General features: G+C 41.3%; 2 protein-coding genes across 2 annotated transcripts; both read right to left on the bottom strand.

Annotated features, from left to right (window-relative positions):
* Positions 1-472: 472 nt before the first annotated feature.
* Positions 473-7626, bottom strand: tbc1d10ab (TBC1 domain family, member 10Ab). Its single transcript, XM_080046163.1, has 9 exons — positions 7057-7626; positions 5550-5649; positions 5230-5337; positions 5005-5111; positions 4796-4910; positions 4518-4583; positions 3951-4140; positions 3224-3378; positions 473-2716 (listed from the first exon to the last, which is right to left on the bottom strand). Exons 1-9 carry the CDS (start codon positions 7224-7226, stop codon positions 2309-2311), a joined length of 1419 nt encoding a protein of 472 aa, XP_079902289.1. The 5' UTR covers positions 7227-7626; the 3' UTR covers positions 473-2308.
* A 2558-nt stretch (positions 7627-10184) lies between these two features.
* LOC307264884 (protein phosphatase PTC7 homolog) lies at positions 10185-18574 on the bottom strand. The gene is made up of 6 exons (XM_080046423.1): positions 18034-18574; positions 15933-16112; positions 14227-14425; positions 13105-13228; positions 12861-12990; positions 10185-12665 (listed from the first exon to the last, which is right to left on the bottom strand). The coding sequence occupies exons 1-6, from the start codon at positions 18233-18235 to the stop codon at positions 12607-12609; spliced, it is 894 nt and encodes a 297-aa protein (XP_079902549.1). The 5' UTR covers positions 18236-18574; the 3' UTR covers positions 10185-12606.
* Positions 18575-18715: the final 141 nt, after the last annotated feature.

Genomic DNA, 18715 nt, shown 5'->3' with positions numbered 1-18715 from the left:
GTCATGTTCTTGGACTGCAGCTGAACCTCGTCAGGAAAGAAGCAGAAGTAGTAGAAGAAGAAGGAGGCCTGTATACACGGAGAAGACTCCATTCAGAGACCAAAGGCAAAATGTCTGGGTGAGACACTCTGGACGCTGCTGTGGGAATTCGCCCTATTTGAGATGCAAATTCCTCCCAGAGCTGAAAGAGCCGGAGAAACAGGTGTCCCGAGGAAGTGTGCTGCGGTGGCGTGGGCGAGGGGAGGGCGGGTGTGAGGGTGCTGAATGACAACACTGGGTGCATTGAAAACGCTGCTTGTTAAGTCCAGTCCTGTGTGGCACTTCTTCTTCTTCACTTGTCTCACTTTCTTTGTCTCGTACCAAATGTAGGTAAATAAGACAGGGCATCCGTTGTCAGTATAGAGTGGTTGGGAAAATATGACAGACGCAAAAGTATAGTTTAAAATTTTATTGATTTATATACAATTTGGTATAAAACATCTTGTAGATACGGAACCCTCAAATCAAACAGGCAAATAGATCACAAAATAGAGTCCAACCTACTGATGGAAACAGCTGAATGCATTGACAATTTACAAGCAAATTTCTTCATTAATCGCAATAGTCGCAATGATTAGCAATAAGGAGCATCTTGCCTTCGTAAAACGACTTCATGTTTTTATGCATATTCAGACAACCATTTTTTATTTATTTTTTAAATCAAGGGAAAGCTTTAAGATGGCAAACCACATCCTGAATCCTTCATTATGGACTGAGCTCGGTAGCGCCATCTACATGACAGTAATGAAAAGCTCCTAGAAGAAGCTATACTGATGAACTGCATGTCGCATTATTGTGATCTGTATTCTTGCTACAGATTACAATTTATTTTACAAAATATCTCAAAATAATAAAAGCTTAAGAAAATGGCAAGTAAAGAGTCTTTATAATAGTAAGCAATTGTACAATATACATCTATAAAACAAATATTAACAATGATTTAAATCAACTTATACCGTTAAGCATTATCCATTTGAAAAATCTTGACAGCAGATAATTAGATGTATAAATTATTTTTTTTCTGGACAGTTTCAAAGTCGATTGCTTTTGAATTCATTTAACAACTTCTTAATTGAAAACATTTCAGATAAAATGAGTGTGAACATGTGCTGTTGGTAAAATTTGATATTTTTAAGTCAAAAGGACCTACAAACCTTTAAGCATGATTGTAAAAAACAACAACTTTGTATTAGCGTTCTTCAAAATGGCATTTTATCCTTATGCCTTCGAGACATAACCTGATGCTCTCCTAAACTGGATCACCATTATGATTGATTTAACTTCTTGGACAACGTATGTCTTAAAGATATTCATTAAAAATCTTTGGCTTTGTGGTAAAAAATGTCTCTTCAGACTTCTTCCTTCATCTGAGAATCCCACAGCTTTGTGTCAGTTTTGTTTTGCTGCTAGCCACTGTTGAGGCAGAGAGCTTAATCTCAGGACGCCCTCTTGTGTTCAACAGCAACACTGTCACAGGCCAGTGCTAAACAGACACACTTATAAACTGTGCATCTTCTAATAAGTACGCCTGACTGAGTCTAGCAAAGCAAGATGAATACGAATCTCATCAATGGCAACGTAGTGTCTAAAGTAGAAAGAGAGGAAGACTATAACGGCAAAGTGCTCAGGATAAGACCTCATCCGACAAAACAAAATCAGACTTCATTTATAACAAAGGAAAGGATCGGAGCATTGCTTTTAAAAGGTAAATAGCAGCAGTTGCTGTCAACAGTGACTTAACAAGTCTGTATCCCCACATTAACAGTCATGTGAAGCTAATCGCTAAATACTCCCAAACTACGTAAGAAGACGTTAACCCCTGCTGTTCAAAAGTTACTGGCAATTACACATTTCTATATTCCATTACAATTTTAAAAATGTACTGTTCTTTTATGCTCAATTTACACGACTGTACTTCTTAGTTTAAAGTGCAGTAAACAACAACAATAACCTGCAATAAGGATGTGACACTGATGTTTTGTTGAGCTTTACAGCGACTAATTAGTAACCTGAGTGAGCAATGTTTTTTTTGACAGCTTTAAAAATGTGATTACTTTATAACACAATTTAGGATTATAAATTTCACAGCTTTTCCTGGAGTGTCATTTTATTAAAATGTGTTTTTTTTATGACTTCAGCAGCACATTATGTCATGGAAAGGGTTTGTCATGTCACTGACAGCTGTCACATGTAAGACGGAAAACTGACACTACGTTAGTCGAGTTTGAATAGAATGATTTATGTGTGTAAATTAGTGACACTTACCCGCCTAGAGGTAAGTGTCATGCTCTGCACTGCTCAGACTCTCTTTGGAGCCTTGTACGCTCATGTGATGGAGGAGAGGTGAGGGGTCTGTGGGAGGGAGGTTAGGAACAATGGTCTGCTGAGGCGGGAGGGCTGTCGTTTTCTTCTGATTTTCCTCTTCAGTCTTTCCGTTTCCCTTGGCGTCCTCTGCGTTCACCCCGTCCGTCTTGGGTGCGAGGGGAGACTGCACGATGATGGTAGGCCTCTGCCTCAGGTCCTGTCGGCTGGGCGGATCGGCGGCCATGATGGCCTTGGCGCCGTGCATCCTGGGAGGGGACTTGCAGTGCAGATCTCCGTGAGTCTCCTTCCAGCGCCGCAGCTGAGCAACGTGTTCCTTCTCGATGTCCTTCTCGCTTACCGGTAACTCAATAACCTGAAACACGTAGGGAGAATGAGTGTGAATCACATGCTTGGGTAACACCTGACTACTCCCTGTATTCCAGCACATTACCGGCTGTGTGTGGCATTTACTGTGTGTGGCTGAAATCATATTTTATTTTTTTGTAAATGGTAATAAGGCTGGGTATTTAGTAAAAAAAAATGGTTTGTGTAAACAGGTATGTAACTGGTATGTAAAGAAAAGGGAACCACTTTAGCTAGCAACATGCCCGTTTACAGAGCCTAGGCTGTGTACTCACATCAGTTTTTTTCAGCACGCACACAGTACGAACAAGTAGTGGATTGTGAGGAGATATTCACTGATTTTGACAAAAAGTGATTTTGACAACAAGCATTTTCCAGAATCACTGACTGCACCTTTAAGTCTTTCTCTTTTGCTGATACGACAACTGCATGAGGGCAAAGTCAAGCAGGAAGACAGCTGAGTCATAACAATAAAATGGATAACACAGACTACGACCATCACAAGATATAACCGTACCTCAGCCACCAGGAAGCCTTGCTGCATGTACTGTGGCAGTATCGCTCGGAGCAGCTCCATTGTTTCATAGAGACCTTGACAGGTCTTCAGTTTCTCTTGGGATCCCAACATGCATTTCAGGAGAACCAGGCCCACTTTGAAGATGATCTTCACTCCTGAGAACAGCTTCAAGTCAGACAAACATGTAGGTAGAGCGACAGTCTGCACATAGTATAGTTAAAACAGATGTGGACCATCTGAGCGCTGCAAATTACTGCTCAAGAAGACCAATTAATTTCTGAACCATGAAAAGTGAATATTTGGTTGGATGACTGGTGCCAGGCGCAACAATCTTACATTGTGGTCAACTACTTCATATAATATATGCTCATATTCCACAAACACATTTTAATACACATTCATTCAAGACAAAAATCTCTACAAGTAGTAAATGGACTCCACTTATAGCACTTTTCCCTGGTTTTTCACAGACCCAAAGCGCTTTACATTGTTTTGAACACATTCACCCAATCACATACACATTCATACACCAGGGTGCAAACTAACCATCGGGAACAATTTGGGGTTAAGTGTCTTGCCCAGGGACACTTGGACATGTGGCAGGGAGACAGGGAATTGAACCACCGACCCTGCAACCCAGTGGACGACCGCCCTACCTGCTTCGCCACAGCCGCCCATACACAAGAATGATCGGAGGAAACATATCAGTGATTATATTTATCCTTACCCTCACAGAGGAACATGTCCCAGACACGCAGGACCGAGGCCCAGGGCAGGGTCCGGGAGAAGGCACACATGAACCACTCGGTCATGTACAGGATGGGCTCCAGCTTGTGTCTCTTCAGGTGACGGTGGGCCACGGGAGACACCCGCCGCAACAGAGCGTATAGGATCTCCCCGTCCAGCTGGATCGCCTCCTAAAAGAGAAGGCAGCAGTCAATGGAGAGAACAGATGGAATACTCTGTGTTTACTCCGATTGTCTGATAATCTGGTCCTGCTAGCCTGGATCACCACCTCATGTTACTCGGCTGTTAGCATGTCAGCTTTAAACTACAGACAAATTGGATTCAGAAAACTTTCCCAAAGCCACATGATGCATGTACTGACTTTATACACTGAAAATCTAAATTATTATTATTATTTTTTTTGCTCCGTTTAGGGTTCAGAGAGATAATAATTGACATGCTTAACACTGTGAATAAGTAATCCTGTTACAGTCAAGTTGTGCCCAGATGTTCTCAAGCTCTTGATGATACCAAAGTCCCCTTTGTGTGTGTCTGTCTGGACACTTACCAGCCCTGTGCTGTAGTATCCAGGAAGGTATTTCTCACAAATCTGCACAAGAACCCAGAATGCATCCTAGGATAAATAAAGAAAACCCGTGGTAGGCCTTTTCTTAGAGTGAAATGCGGCATTTAAATCAAAAATGACACAGTGAATTCTTGTTAAATCATTCCTTCACACAATTAACCCTAACATTGGAACAGTGAGCATTGAGTTTCAACTATAAGTTACTTAATTTTAGAGAAAAATTATTGGGAAATGTTGAGTGGCACTGTGTGTGTGTTCACCTCTGCTGGCATGTGCATTAGGAGTACAGCAGCGATGGGAGCCTGAGCCTGACAATAACCCTCTTCAGGACGGTGCAGAGTATATGCCTTCAACACGCGCGACAGGTCCTGCTGCCTGAATGTAATGAACATACATAAATCATATTCAGAAACTACATAAGCCACATTAACACATATATATGGGCATCATGACAAAAGACAGTGCTCACCCATGGCCTCCTCTCGCTGCAAACATTTCATGGAAGGGGAACTGTCGATGGAGGTCCCTCTCAATAATATCTACCCATTTAGGATCTCCAGGCTGACTGTCTAGTTCCTAAAAACAAAACATGTTTGTGTTGGCTATATTACTTCTTTTTTTTTTTTTTTTTTGCCCTTTACTTTTTGTTAGTCAAATGATTTGATGGTAGCAGGGATAACAAAATGAGACTGACCTGGAATTTGCCCTGGTTCTGTTCCCTTTTCACTTTAGCCCCTGTGAGGTAGAGCCAGGCCCGGCCACGCAGTGATGGAGGGATTCCCTTCTGACAGCGCTCTCTCACCTGTTATTCAACACATCATGCACAGTTATTTAGGAGGAGACTGCAGTAAGCAAGACAGGATAGAAGAGGAAGATGAACACAGTCATGGATAGCACTGCAAACAGTGCACTGTACAGAACACCATCACTCATAAAAGCTAACATTTAAAAATAGCATGGCATTACTAAGAAATAAAGAAAAGTCAGATACAATTTAAGGCTCCTAAAGCAGACCTTCTTGTGTTTTTTGGCCATCCACTTGTCCCAGCTGTTGAGCATCTCCAGCCATTTTGCCTCCCGTTGCCTCAGCACCTCAGTGGGGATTTCTTCAGCACTGTGGAGAGAGTCGACAACATTACTGATCAAAGCAAACCAATCATCTTTGTGCAAACTCTTAACAATGGCTACACTGTACAGTGCCTGTTCCCTGTACTGATGACAGGGGAATCCTGTCATCGGAGGGGGCTGGACAGGGGCTCATGTCTTCCTCGTCCACACAGGAAACATAACCTCAGACCAAACAGTGGAACACTTGCCGACGGCAGCACAGCACAAGGAAAACAGGAAGCTGTGGGGGAGGAACTTTCCCCTTGTTCAGTTCCTATGCAAAACTTACACTGATATCTTACTTCACAACTGTCTCCTATTTAAGATAAGAGGGTGTCATACACCAACTTTAACGTCTTGTTCTACCACACAAAGCATAGTTTTTTTTAATAAGGGAACGTTAAAAAGCAGACTTATACAAGCAACCAAAGTTATAGAAACAAAAAGTGGGATGCTGTGCAGGCCCAGAGGACAAAGAATCGCAGCAGTGGAGGTCAGTGGGTCCCAACCTGCTGGCTCAAGAAGAAAACTGACAGGAGCAGAAAATCCAGAAATGAAAGTATTCCGTTACAGAAATTTTGGGGACTATTTATTTATTTAATATTAATCTGCCATGAGTAGATATAGCTTTACTTTTAATGGTCATAAGGAAAAAAGGATTTGAGACTGAAATAAATTAAGTCATGCCTAAGTAGGGAAGTGAGACAACTATTTACAGGCTGTAATGATGTATCTTTTGTTTACCTCTTGCCTTAAAAAATATATTCAGTTAACAGCAGCTTTAAAGGTGGGAGGGGGGACTTGTTGACATTTGTGTCTGCAGGTAGTTTACAAAGCATACTTACTTTACATTAATACTTATAATGCCATCATATCTCAAAACAAAATTATTTTGAGGCACCCGGAACCAAATCATAATGATTGAAAAACAAAATTGTTAGCCATGGCGCTATAAAGACCAACAGTGAAGCAGTAACTTTTCAGGTTGTTTTCAAACTTCACAGTATTCCAGGGATCCAATTTTCCTGTGAGGACAGTTTCTCTATTCAGGTATGAGAATAATTATCTTAGAATGTTCACTTCTTTGGCACACCCAAAGTTACATAGTGCACCTTTAACTCTCTTCCCATTTAGGTGAATTGACAGCTTCCACATACAGTGGAAGTGACACTGACAGTTTTTTCGGACGACTGTGAATTATAATAGGGTGTATTGACAGTGTGTGTGTGTGTGTGTGTGTGTGTGTGTGTGTGTGTGTGTGTGTGTGTGTGTGTGTGTGTGTGTGTGTGTGTGTGTGTGTGTCTGACAGAGGCAGAGATACAGAGGACTAAATGAGAGCACATAGTGGCTAAAACTCTTAAGGAAGTCTGGGGGTAAACTAAGACAAGCATCAAATCAAAGCAGCTCTACTTACGTGTCTGCGGAGTACTGCTGGGCCCCTCCAGTAAATCCGTACTTGTCCACCTGTATCTCCGGCTCGGGTATGGCGGCGCTGCCGTTAACCTCCAGCTCGGACCCATCATCTGTCAGCTTCTCTGCGCTGCCCCGCAAGCCAAGCCCATTGCCCTGCTCGGTTCTTGCCATTTAATCGACATCTATCTAAGCAGAGGCCGCCGTATTTGGTTTTCTATTTTCAGTTTTTTCACTTAACTCACCCTTCCGACAGCTTATCCGACACTTTTAAGGCTCTCCATGAACACGCCCGCTGTCACAGCTAGCTAGATACTGTTGCTAGGAGGATTTTGCTCCCTAGCTCGCTCGCGGGTGCTAGAAAAAGCCACTGAGCACTAGTTTAGTGGACAGTTTAATTCATTATAAACCTGCTCACTTACTTTATGTTCGGGTCACGCGAAAAAACAGCACATTTGCATAAATATAAGCGGTCAAAGTAATTACAGGAACAAACATAGCTGTCTCGATAAATAAGCGCAGCATACTATCTGCTCGCAAACTCCGAAGCTAACGTGCTAGCATCATAAACCGTCAGCTGACAAACACACCTATTAGAGCCCGGATCTCTGCTGTCAGCAGGAATGTGGTTTAGCTGCCAACATAGCTGCAGGCTACAAGGAAGAGACGATGTAGCACATTAGTAAACATAACACTCCACGACTCTCTACTGCCACCTGCACTCTCTTTACTACAGCTAGCCTACTTGCTATACTCCATTCAGGTACAGTAGCCTACAGACCTTTATTGAATAGCATTTGTTGTGGACTTACTTTCGTATAACGTTAGTATATGTTACGGGTCCCAGGTGGGGACGCCCGTGAACAGATTATATATAACTGAAAGACAGGAAAATAACGCGGGATAGTGTAATTGAACATACAAAACAAGATCGCCTCCGCAGAAAACAAAGTGTCCCAACATAAAACGGTGCAATATACAAAAATGTAACATACACAAATGGACACACTTTAGTGGGCATCACATATACTTAACAAAAATCATTCATCAATTAAATCATATTTAATTTATTGACCAAATACTTTTTTTTTATGTAAAGTAACTAGTTAATATAGATGAAGGTAATTTAGAATAAGAAGTATAAGTATCAAAAAGTGTAAATACTGTACTCCAAAATGTATTAAACTTATAAATCATGTATCAAATGTATGCTGGCATGCATGTTTGCCAGCATACATGTAGTTTGTCATTGCTAGTTATATAAGCATCAAAAGGCACATTTTTCACTTTTAATAATGAGAAAAACTGTGCCTGCTGTATAAGCTGTATTTATTTACCTGCTTCCTTGCACCAACAATAGAGGATTGATGCACACAAAGTGGTCATAATAAAACATCTGTATTGTCAGTAAAGCATTTTATTTTAAATAATTCGATATTGAGGATGCAGCCAATAAACTGTAACACTAAAGCTGTGAAACACTTTGCATGCAAATATGTGTCTTTTGTGAACATTACATCTACACTGTGTGCACAATTATTAGGCAAGTTGTATTTTTGAGGATTAATTTTATTATTGAACAACTACAGTGCTCTCGGTCAATCCAAAATGTTAATGAACCTAAACCTGAATGTTTAAGAAAGTAAAAGTGAGGTTTTGTCTTTCTTACGAGAATATACAGTATGTGCACAATTATTAGACAACTATTAGTGTGCACAATTATGCAACTAAATAAAAAAATGTAAATGTTCCCATCTCACTTGTTTATTTTCATCTGTTAAAGTGAGAATAATAAAATAACTTAATTTACAAATAAAAATTTCCGACATGTCAAAAAAAAAAAAAATCAGTGACCAATATAGCCACCCTTCTTTTCAATAACTGTCACAAGCCTTCCATTCATGGAGTCTGTCAGTTTCTTGATCTGTTGACGATCAACTTTTTGTGCAGCAGCAACCACAGCCTCCCAGACACTGTTCTGAGAGGTGTACTGATTTCCTTCACTGTAAATATCCCGTTTAAGCAGGGCCCACAGGTTCTCAATAGGGTTTAGGTCAGGTGAAGAAGGGGGCCATGTCATTATTTTTTCATCTAAGGCCTTTACTGGCTAGCCATGCAGTTGAGTACTTCGATGCATGTGATGGAGCATTGTCCTGCATACAAATCATGGTCTTCTTGAAAGATGCAGACTTTTTCCTGTACCGCTTGAAGAAAGTATCTTCTAGAAACTGGCAGTAGGTTTGGGAGTTGATTTTGAGGCCATCTTCAACCCGAAAAGGTCCAACTAGCTCATCTTTAATAATACCAGTACCCCTCCTCCACCTTGCTGGCATCTGAGTCGAAGTGGAGCTCCGTGTCCATTACTAATCCAGTCAAGAGTCACTCTCATCTCAGCAGTCCATAAAACCTTTGAAAAATCTGTCTGTCTCAGATATTTCTTGGTCCAGTCTTGACGTTTCAACTTGTGTTTTGTTCAATGGTGGTTGGGTTTCAGCCTCCCTTACCTTGGCCATGCCTCTAAGCATTGAACACCTTGTACTTCTGAGCACTCCGGGTAGGTTGCAGTTCTGGAATATGGCAGAACTGGAGGATAATGGGTTCCTGGTAGCTTCACGTTTGATTCTTCTCAAATCTTTGGCAGTTAATTTGCGTCTTTTTTTCTCAATACGTTTCTTGCGACCTTGTTGGCTATTTGCAACAAAACGTTTGATGGTTCTGTGGTCACGCCCCAATATCTTAGCAATTTCAAGAGTGCTGAATCCCTCTGAAAGACTTTTTACAATTTTTGACTTCGTTAAATCTCTTTTTTTGCCCATTTTGCCTGAGGAAGAGAAGCTGCCTAATAATTATGCACACCTTGATATAGTGTTGATCTCCTTAGGCCACACCCTCAGTCATTACACAAATACACATCACCTGGTATGCTTAAATCCAATAAGCACTTAGGTTTATACAGCTTGAAGTTGGGAAATATGCATAAAAATTATGATATGGCCAAAATCCTCACTTGCCTAATAATTGTGCACACAGGGTAGTCCTTAATATGAAACCCTTCAAACCATGTGGGGAGGTAATCATGAATGTACTCAGGCAAATTTAGTATAAATACTAGATTCTTTATTTAAATATTTTACATATTTTAAAACATATTTACATAAATTAGACCTGCATTGTTACACTGTAGACACAAGTGTATCTTTCATACACACAAACATCGCTTGCTGAAAAGAGGACAATCATACCGTACGGACTACAGAAGCACCTTTGTGAACGGCTTTACAGGAGACACAGGCAGACTCTCTTACATCAAACACTGGGCAGCGTGACCGAGACGAGACAAGCTTGCAATGACAGGAAAGGCCTCTTGATTACAGGTCTAGCTATTTGTTAAGGCTGAAACTGTGCTCACCCTCATACAGTAAGTTCAGAACACAGTTACCTATTTCACCATGTGGGTTACATCGCTCTGTAACATATGGGGCCATGTTTGAAGTAAATACAAGTTCAGAACCTTTATACACCCATTCTAAACAAGATAAGTTTAACATTTACTTTGTTAAATGGTGTCAATAGCCAAGACAGAAACCATGCAAGAACAGACTGCATGATAGTATTGAAATAATTGTCTCCATTATGAGTAAAATAATTACCTTTACAGCAGGGTTTACAGAGCAGTGCTCCAAATTATGTGTTTATATATGGCTTTCTTTCTTTGGTTTGACAAACATGTCTTATTATTTTCTTCACTCAGTCACATATAACTTTAACCCAAAAAATATGAAAGAAACTTTGTCCCAAAAACAAAAAACACTGTAGACATAGAATATACATTTCAATGTCCCTCTAAACATTTCCAACTACACTTCTGACCATCACACTAGACTAGAAACACAAGGGAGTTTACGGTATTTATGTATGATGTTTGTTACAACAAAGCGCAATGACAAACACAAAGAAAATGTGTCTTTGGTGCACCTGCTTATAAACTGTAAAGACTTTGTCCGAACTACTTGGGGGAGCTGTTAAACACACACAAAAAAGGTACAGTGTTATCAATATCTTTGATTAATGTCATTTTATGCAGCACACACACACACATTTACACATACATTACAATCATGGTGACCGTGTTCCAATAAATCACGTCAAGTCATGTACAGACATCTGAATTATAATGGAAAAGCAGCAAAAAAAATGTAAAAGGGAAAAAGGGAGAGAAATAAAAACTATTTTTTACACTCACAAACCCACCCATCCACACGCACCCAATCCTTTTTAAGAGAACTGGATTTTTTTTGTCATCCATCACACGTTTCATTTAAGCAAACACTTCAAACCCGTTTCTTTTCAAACTAAACATTTAAAAATAAAAAAATATTTTTTTCCTAAATTCATGCCTGACTTATCATTGCAATTTTAAGCATTCCCATATGCTAGCTTTAGCATTGTGAGATAGCAAATATTAACATTAAATACACCACACACATTCCAATCACTTATCAGATGTATGCCATGCATACATACACACACACACACACACACACACACACACAATATCCTTTCTAACACAGATGCTGCAGCGATCAATCTTAACTCATTGTCAGTGTGGGATTGATAAAACTCACTTCAAGATAAACATCTATACAGGAAAATATATTTATGAACGCAATTTGTACATCTTCCACGATAGTAACAAAACAGCTGTTTGCTTTCACGACCAAAGCAAAGACAACAGAAAGGCTGGAACGCAGAACGTAGCCCTAAAAACACAAAAATATTTACAACTTATAATAAGGATGTGCGCACTGACCGATCCCCCAGCCAAGTGAATACACTTGACCATATAAGCTCTAACAAGCGTTTCCCTTTACAAGTTCATTTGATCTGAACGATCACTAGTTAGCTCTTCAGTCTTTCACATTCCCAAAACATTTAAGTACAACTTTTAAATCTCATTCTCAAACAACTCCCATCCATTCCCAACAACAGCTTCCTCATTCAATCTATATGCTTTGTTCAAACCCATTTACGACAAGGAACAGACTAACAACTGGAACATCAGTGACACATAGCCGGTTCAATAGTCAATTCACTATAAGATCTAAACCCATGGCTTACTCCTCTTATAATATCAGTTTTTATATACAAAGGCTACCAGGTTTTTAAAGCCCTGTTAAACCAAACTGTCCTGGACTGTCTCTAAGTCATCCAAAAAGTGTTGATGCCACGCAATGACCCATGGGAGACTGAAATTCTCCAATGCATGCCTCAGCCTGTCGTACGCAGCCCTTCCTGCATCACGATCAACACGAGAAACTGTCCTAGCTGCCTGCTTCCCCTCAACCGTTCAAGCACCGAAACAGAAACAGAAATAAAAAAAAACAAAATGTACACGGGTGGACGTCAGCCCCTGCAGTGAGGAGTGTGTGTCGTGTTGGTGTGGCCGCCCCCCTGTCAGCCCGCAGAACGCAGTGCATTTTGGGGAAAGGAGCTGCGGGTGGAAGACTCAGGCAGGATGGTAGGGAAGGACCAGCCCCAAAGAAGGGTGCACACACTAGTCTGCATATTCGGCCACAATGGATAGCAGCACTGTGATGTCGTCTGGCTTCCCTCCTATTCAACAAAACAAAAGAGTGTGAGCGACGGTGGCAAAAACCATCATGTCATGCAAAGAAGGCCAGGGGAAACATTATTACTGTCCTCAAAGATGTCTGTTTTGGTGTAACAGCATTTAATAACATTTTAATTACTTTTTTAAAGGCGTGGAATTCTATAAAAAGGACAGCATCTGAAGCATGGTATATTTACCTCTTACATTCAGGCCATTGTCACAGGCAAACTGTGCAAACGGCGACATATAGTTGGGGTCATAGGCAAGGTCGTGAGCTTGCTTTGCAATACTCTGCGCAGTCTGAAGGACGCTGTCGTAGTTGGTAGTCTGAAATGAGCAGAAATATGAAACGTTAAATGTGAAAGGCGTAACATTTTACATATGAGTACAGTGTGTTTGTGTGTGTGTATGTGTGTGAATTCACAAAGTGAGCCAATATACCTTGAGTTTTTTTAGCTCCTGGAGAATCATGTAGTCCGGCATGTTGTCAAAGAGGCCGTCGGTTGCCGTCAGGATGATGTCACCGAGCTGCACGTCGAAGGAGGAGCTGTCAGCTGCATCGGGACTAAAGGAAAGAGCACGGCCAGATCAGACGCAAGTGAAACAGGAGAACGCTACGCCTGGGCTGCTGTCAACAGTTTCTAATATGGAATTAAGCAGGTCAGTGGTCAGTCTGCCAAATGCTGAGTGGTAGAAACGGCTTTGGCATTTAATACGACAGCTGACTCGAAAGCAGCCTGCCCTGCATGTCCTTGCCAGACATAGAGAGGTCCTGCTGATGCCATACCCGAGACTCAAATTTATTTCCTGGAAGTTTTTAACCTTACGCTTGTGCTTCATCCTAAGGTTTTTAATTTTAAGATGCACAGAGCTATAAATGTACCTAAAAAAAAGTAATGTTTACATTTCCAACAGCTAAACCAGGAAACGGGATTAAACTTGTGGCAAGACTACTTCAAATGGATTACAGAAAGTTTATCCCTTGTTAATCAGGCTGCATTTGTCAGAATGAAAATGTGACACCTTTCTGGCTAGCCTGTCTGCACATTCTGTGTATTGTTATTGAAATTCTAATAACACAGCCCATTTCAGTTATTTAACTGGAAAACACAAACACTAACCACAAACCATCTAGCAATATCTAAATAATTCTGTAAATTTCCAAAATTCTGATTTTATTATGTGCTGATGAATGTAGTATTTCTAAGTTGTGATAATAATAAAGATGATGGCGTGTTCACCTTTAAGATCCCTGGAATGTCATCAAATACAAACCTCTAATGTTGGTATTTTCCAATGCATGCGATACAGTAACGGGGGATCACGTAGTTATGTGTGTCCTAGTTTGACCGGCGTCATTCCAAAGCGGGTCTTTGTTTATTCTTAAAACATTGTCTGAAAGGTCCTATTGCAACTATGTTTGTAACCCACATGAGAGGATGAGGCATGTTTGAACATATCCAGTTTGACAACGTAATCAAAACACTTAAAAAAAAAAAAAATAGAAAACTATTTGCCTGAACAACAGACTTTCAAGGATCTATGCAACACTGAGCTACTGACCTGTCGCTGAGCACCACCCCTTCAGACCCTGGAGGAGCTATGGAAAGCTGGAAGGGTGTGTTAAAGTAGTGCTGTTGCTCGTCAGATCGATGAACTACCTCTCCTCCCCGAACCACCAGGAAGCCAGAGTCGCCTAAGTTACACGTGTGTAGCCGGTGACTCCGTCGATCCAGAACCACGATGCAGGCTGTGCTGCTCCCTACAGAACAGAATAAGGCAGGAACTGATATCAAGTTGAGGATACAAACACAGTTTGTAAAGTCATGTACAAAATAAGCACAGCCTTAATTTCTAGAAAGGACAACTGCTGGCCGACCAGTACATCACTAACTTTGTGTGCACATTCCTCATGAATTACATGTTTCCCATAGTCGGGGCAGGAGATGCAATGCTTTAGTGGCATCAACCCCTACACCCATGAAAAGTAAACAAACACATAGGTCATGGACAGTGCTAGTCCGAGATCCCCACTGACTGCAGCTCTATCTGTCAACATTTCAAGTAACCTTGGGCAGTGAGGGTCAAATGCAGGCAAGGTCTGCAGCTTCCCAAAATAAAAGTAGGCCATTAGACAAACAACGTGACAAGGGGGAGGTGGTTCACATTCAGTGTTCCATGCTGGCTGCTTGTCAGGAATACCAAAGTCTCAGAAGAAATGTGACCTTGGTCCCGTGTTGGGCAATGTGCTTGTTTTAAAAAAAGAGTTCAACCCTCCTGTCGTGTCAGTTACAGATGTATTCTTGACCTTTTAGTGCTGTGTTATGAGGCAAAATGTTCCCCCTGCGTTAAAGGAAAGTTTGGAACCACAGGGTTACTCGGTCTAAACTTCTAAGTGTCTGAATAACAAATGACAGCCCGATTGGACCTGAACCTGTGATCCACTGCTTCTGAGGGGCGCTTTAACCATTACACCACTTAAGCCCCAATCGTAAAAGGATGCAGATTTGAGTCTAAGGCTACATTAACACAACGGTCTCCCTAAAAATGGAAACGTTTTTCCTTTACGTTTTAGTTTTTGAATACGCTCCACATGAACACAAATTCTCAAAAAGGACCTAAATAACTTTAGCAAAGTTGCAAGGCCAGTAGTTGGCGGTGAAACTTTGAAGTGGATAGCCCTCCCGCGCAATTTGGCGCATGTAAACAATCCCTCTATGCCTACGGTCCCCGCTGATCATAATAATAGTGCAGCGGAGACACCATGCAGCAAATCAACACTTTGTTGGAGGAGCGTTAATAAAACTTATCAGAGATAACAACGCAACAACTCGGTAATCCGCAACTTTGTCATGTTGTCTTCTAACTCGTGTATGGCTATTCGACTGCTAATTTTACCGTGTGAACAGCCCCTAAATCAATCATAACTTACAGCCCCTACACACAATAATTCAAAAGGAGAAGCTAAGGTTCTGCACTCAAGTTTGTAAAACCAATCTATCATTGTCTGTCTTATTCCTCACTGCTTTTAAGCACCTTTCTGCTAAGAAGGAAAAATCTAATGTACGCTATGCATTTAAATGGAGATCAAGTTATAATAATATGTTATGCATCTCGCTAAGAAAAACCACTCATAGTCTGACTCATTCTGCAGCTATGTTATTTATTTCTCTGTTCACATGGGAAGCATGACTCACTCCACTGCCTGTGTATGCAATGCACCATAAAATATATCACCTGTGTGCGGTCTTGTTTCTGTGTGCACTCACCTAGCAGGGGAACTTTGTTCTGCAGAAGCTCATAGTAGCCAGAGGTGAGGATACCCACTGGATTACTGGGAGTGAAGCGCCCCTCCTTCACCAGTCGTTCACAGGTTCTCATTAAGGTGGCAGAGAATTGAGACGGGTCCACGCCATAGTCACGCCAACCACCTACGCCATCTGCAACACCTGTCCGGGAATAACAATTTTGTTTAGTTGTTGTTTTAAGGCTTGTATATTTTTGTCATACAAGATAATAACGAGTATTGAGGCAGTGTACAGCTTAAACAATATGTTGATAAGACAGACAGGTTCACTGATCTTGAAGGTAAATTGTATTGTTTCAGTAGCAAATTTGTCAGTAACTTTGTCTGGTTCTAAGATCAAAACCTTTAACAAATGTAGTCAAATTATCTAATATAATATCTATCTAATATATCTAATATGTATATAATAATGTATAATAATGTATAATAATAATGTAATATATATATATAATATATCTAACATATCTAATATGCAAACATTATGTCGTGCTGTGCGATTTCCCGGTTAACGGAATGCATTTAAGTATGTATTTACAGTACCTGGTTCCATACTATGCATGTGACGTCACCATTATTGAATCAGCCCCATTTCTGCCCTCCATTGAAACACTTCCCCTGCAATTATGTTGTTTTTTGTTTGGTTTTCAGTTACAGCACCCCAGCTCACCCAAAGGCCACGGACGGTGGATAAAAATGTTTTTAAAAGATTAATCAAGTGATAGACTGGATTTGAGAGGAATAAATGTAATGGCCAATGGATTGAACTTGGTAGCTAGCTGCTGGTACATCAGAATTCACCAGGATGATATCGTATGACTTCGCCGGAGATGTGCTTCAGTGAACATTATATCAAGTACAAGAACCAAGAACAAACTGTCCTCCGATTAAAATGCAGCTCTGCATCATCCACTAAAAGATTTATGGGAAGACATGGGCTCGGAGAAAAATATGATTTATGATGATATTAATAGTCAATGATAAGAAAAAAAGTGTCCCCTTAAACTATTTTTATTACCTTACACATTCATCTTCACTCTGTAAGTGAGAATATGGCCATGTTTCTCCTCTAATTCACGCTCTTTAAAACAAAAACAAAACAAAATATGGTGTTGTTCAAATATGCTCTAACTTCAGTTACATTTTAGAGTTGTACCTCAAGTGAAAGTTACCTTAATAAGAAACTATAAAAAATAAATACACCCGGGGAAGCTCCTGAAATGTCCCAAATTAACGTTAATTAATTTAAGGGGAGCCCCTAAACACATCACTACTACGCCATTTCTCCTTGCACGTGAAATGAAGCCCTGAGGGGATTTTAATGCAAAGGGATGGCTGTTTCTTCTTGTCCTCAGCCGCCTAATATCGATTTAAGACAACACGTTGCTTGGAAAAACTACCGAAACACACACACACACACACACACACACTGTAGTCGACTAATTTGTCAGGCACCTCGCTGAGTTATCCTTCCCGTCACCTAGTCGGTGAGGACAAAGCAATTTGCATCCAGCCGAAGCTAGCAGGCTATTACTGACGCTAAAAGCAACATGGCAGCCTCCATACTCAACCACTGACCTTTGCAAGACATTGTAGTGTTAGGTGTTAAACGCTGGAAAAAAACGCATTTTAAGCCCTGTCTTTCAGCGATGTGCATCTATATCTCCTAATTTGACGCGGTTTAATATATTGCATTGTTACCGTCTATTCTTCAGCTGGAGCTCATATAGGTGAAAGGTCATCATGCGTCTCACCTCAAAACTACCCGCTAGCGTCATGTGATCGTAGTTTTCGCACTAAATGACGATGATTGCACCCACACTGAGATTCTGTATGCATGTGCCGGTCTCCCAATGAACCAAAGAAAACTGACATTTTGTGCAATGAGGAGAAAAAAGTTATGGCGCTGCTGTTGTTTTTAAAGGGGGAGGGGGCTGTTGTGTTTTCATCCGAAAGCTCGGCGCACGTGAGGGCAAGCTGGGTGAAGGTCACCTAAACACAGAAAGTGTCCTAACGTGCATCTGCGATCCCCTTACATAGTTCTCTGTGAATGCTGCTGAGCTTACCCAAAACGTCAGCGTGCCTATTTCGAGCAATGAAACAGGCATCGTCTCCGTAGCACATCCCTTTCTTCAGGATCCCCTTGCGAAAGTCTTTACCGAAGCCATAGCTGGCGCTGATCAGGCTGTAGTCACGACTGTCCGCCTGAGAGAGTCCGCCCAGGACAGCCCTGGCTACCAGTCTGCCATAAGACAGTACAGATAACATCCCCTAACAGGGAGAGACTCCGTCTTGTTTTGAGCACACACACGATGTCCCCCTTCGTCTCTCTCCCTCTACCCGGCTCGGTGGACTGCCTGTAAGGCTACTTCTTCGGATCGAGCCCCGGTGCCTGTCTCTCTGTCTTTATACGTCCATTGGCTTTTCCTTGAAACAGTAACGTGGCCCGAGCAGTTGCTAACTCACACAAAAAGGCCACCGTCCGTCCTGACTTGTTAATTGGCAGGTTTATGTCTCAGCAGAGCAATTCATGAACGCAGTTCCTCCGCAGGGCTCTCTTCTCCCCGACATGTTTCGGTTGTACCGGACGGAAAAGCGGCGAGTACATACGGGTGTTTGACGGTTTGGACAGTTTACAATCGTTACGTCAAGGCTCATCGGCATCATCCAATGAGAGAGCCGCGCGCGGCCCCTATCCACCCGCAGTGCACGCGCATGGACCTGCCGATAGCTCAATTCCACTGAACT

The sequence above is a fragment of the Ammodytes marinus genome (assembly GCF_949987685.1).
Source record: "Ammodytes marinus genome assembly, chromosome: 18".
Taxonomy (NCBI): domain Eukaryota; kingdom Metazoa; phylum Chordata; class Actinopteri; order Uranoscopiformes; family Ammodytidae; genus Ammodytes; species Ammodytes marinus.
The sequence above is the reverse complement of the archived record's forward strand: the minus strand, read 5'-3'. Positions and strand labels throughout refer to the sequence as shown.

Bases quoted from the DNA above. Each gene is read 5' to 3' on its own strand.
- tbc1d10ab (XM_080046163.1), bottom strand. From the start codon at position 7,226: ATGGCAAGAACCGAGCAGGGCAATGGGCTTGGCTTGCGGGGCAGCGCA. The intron at 5,112-5,229 runs GTCAGTCTCATT...TTTTGTTTTTAG, and splicing joins AGAACCAGGGCAAATTCCAG to GAACTAGACAGTCAGCCTGG. The intron at 4,911-5,004 runs GTGAGCACTGTC...CATTACATTCAG, and splicing joins GCAGCGAGAGGAGGCCATGG to GCAGCAGGACCTGTCGCGCG.
- LOC307264884 (XM_080046423.1), bottom strand. From the start codon at position 18,235: ATGTTATCTGTACTGTCTTATGGCAGACTGGTAGCCAGGGCTGTCCTG. The intron at 16,113-18,033 runs GTAAGCTCAGCA...ATTCCCGGACAG, and splicing joins TAGGCACGCTGACGTTTTGG to GTGTTGCAGATGGCGTAGGT. The intron at 14,426-15,932 runs GTGAGTGCACAC...TCTGTTCTGTAG, and splicing joins GAACAAAGTTCCCCTGCTAG to GGAGCAGCACAGCCTGCATC.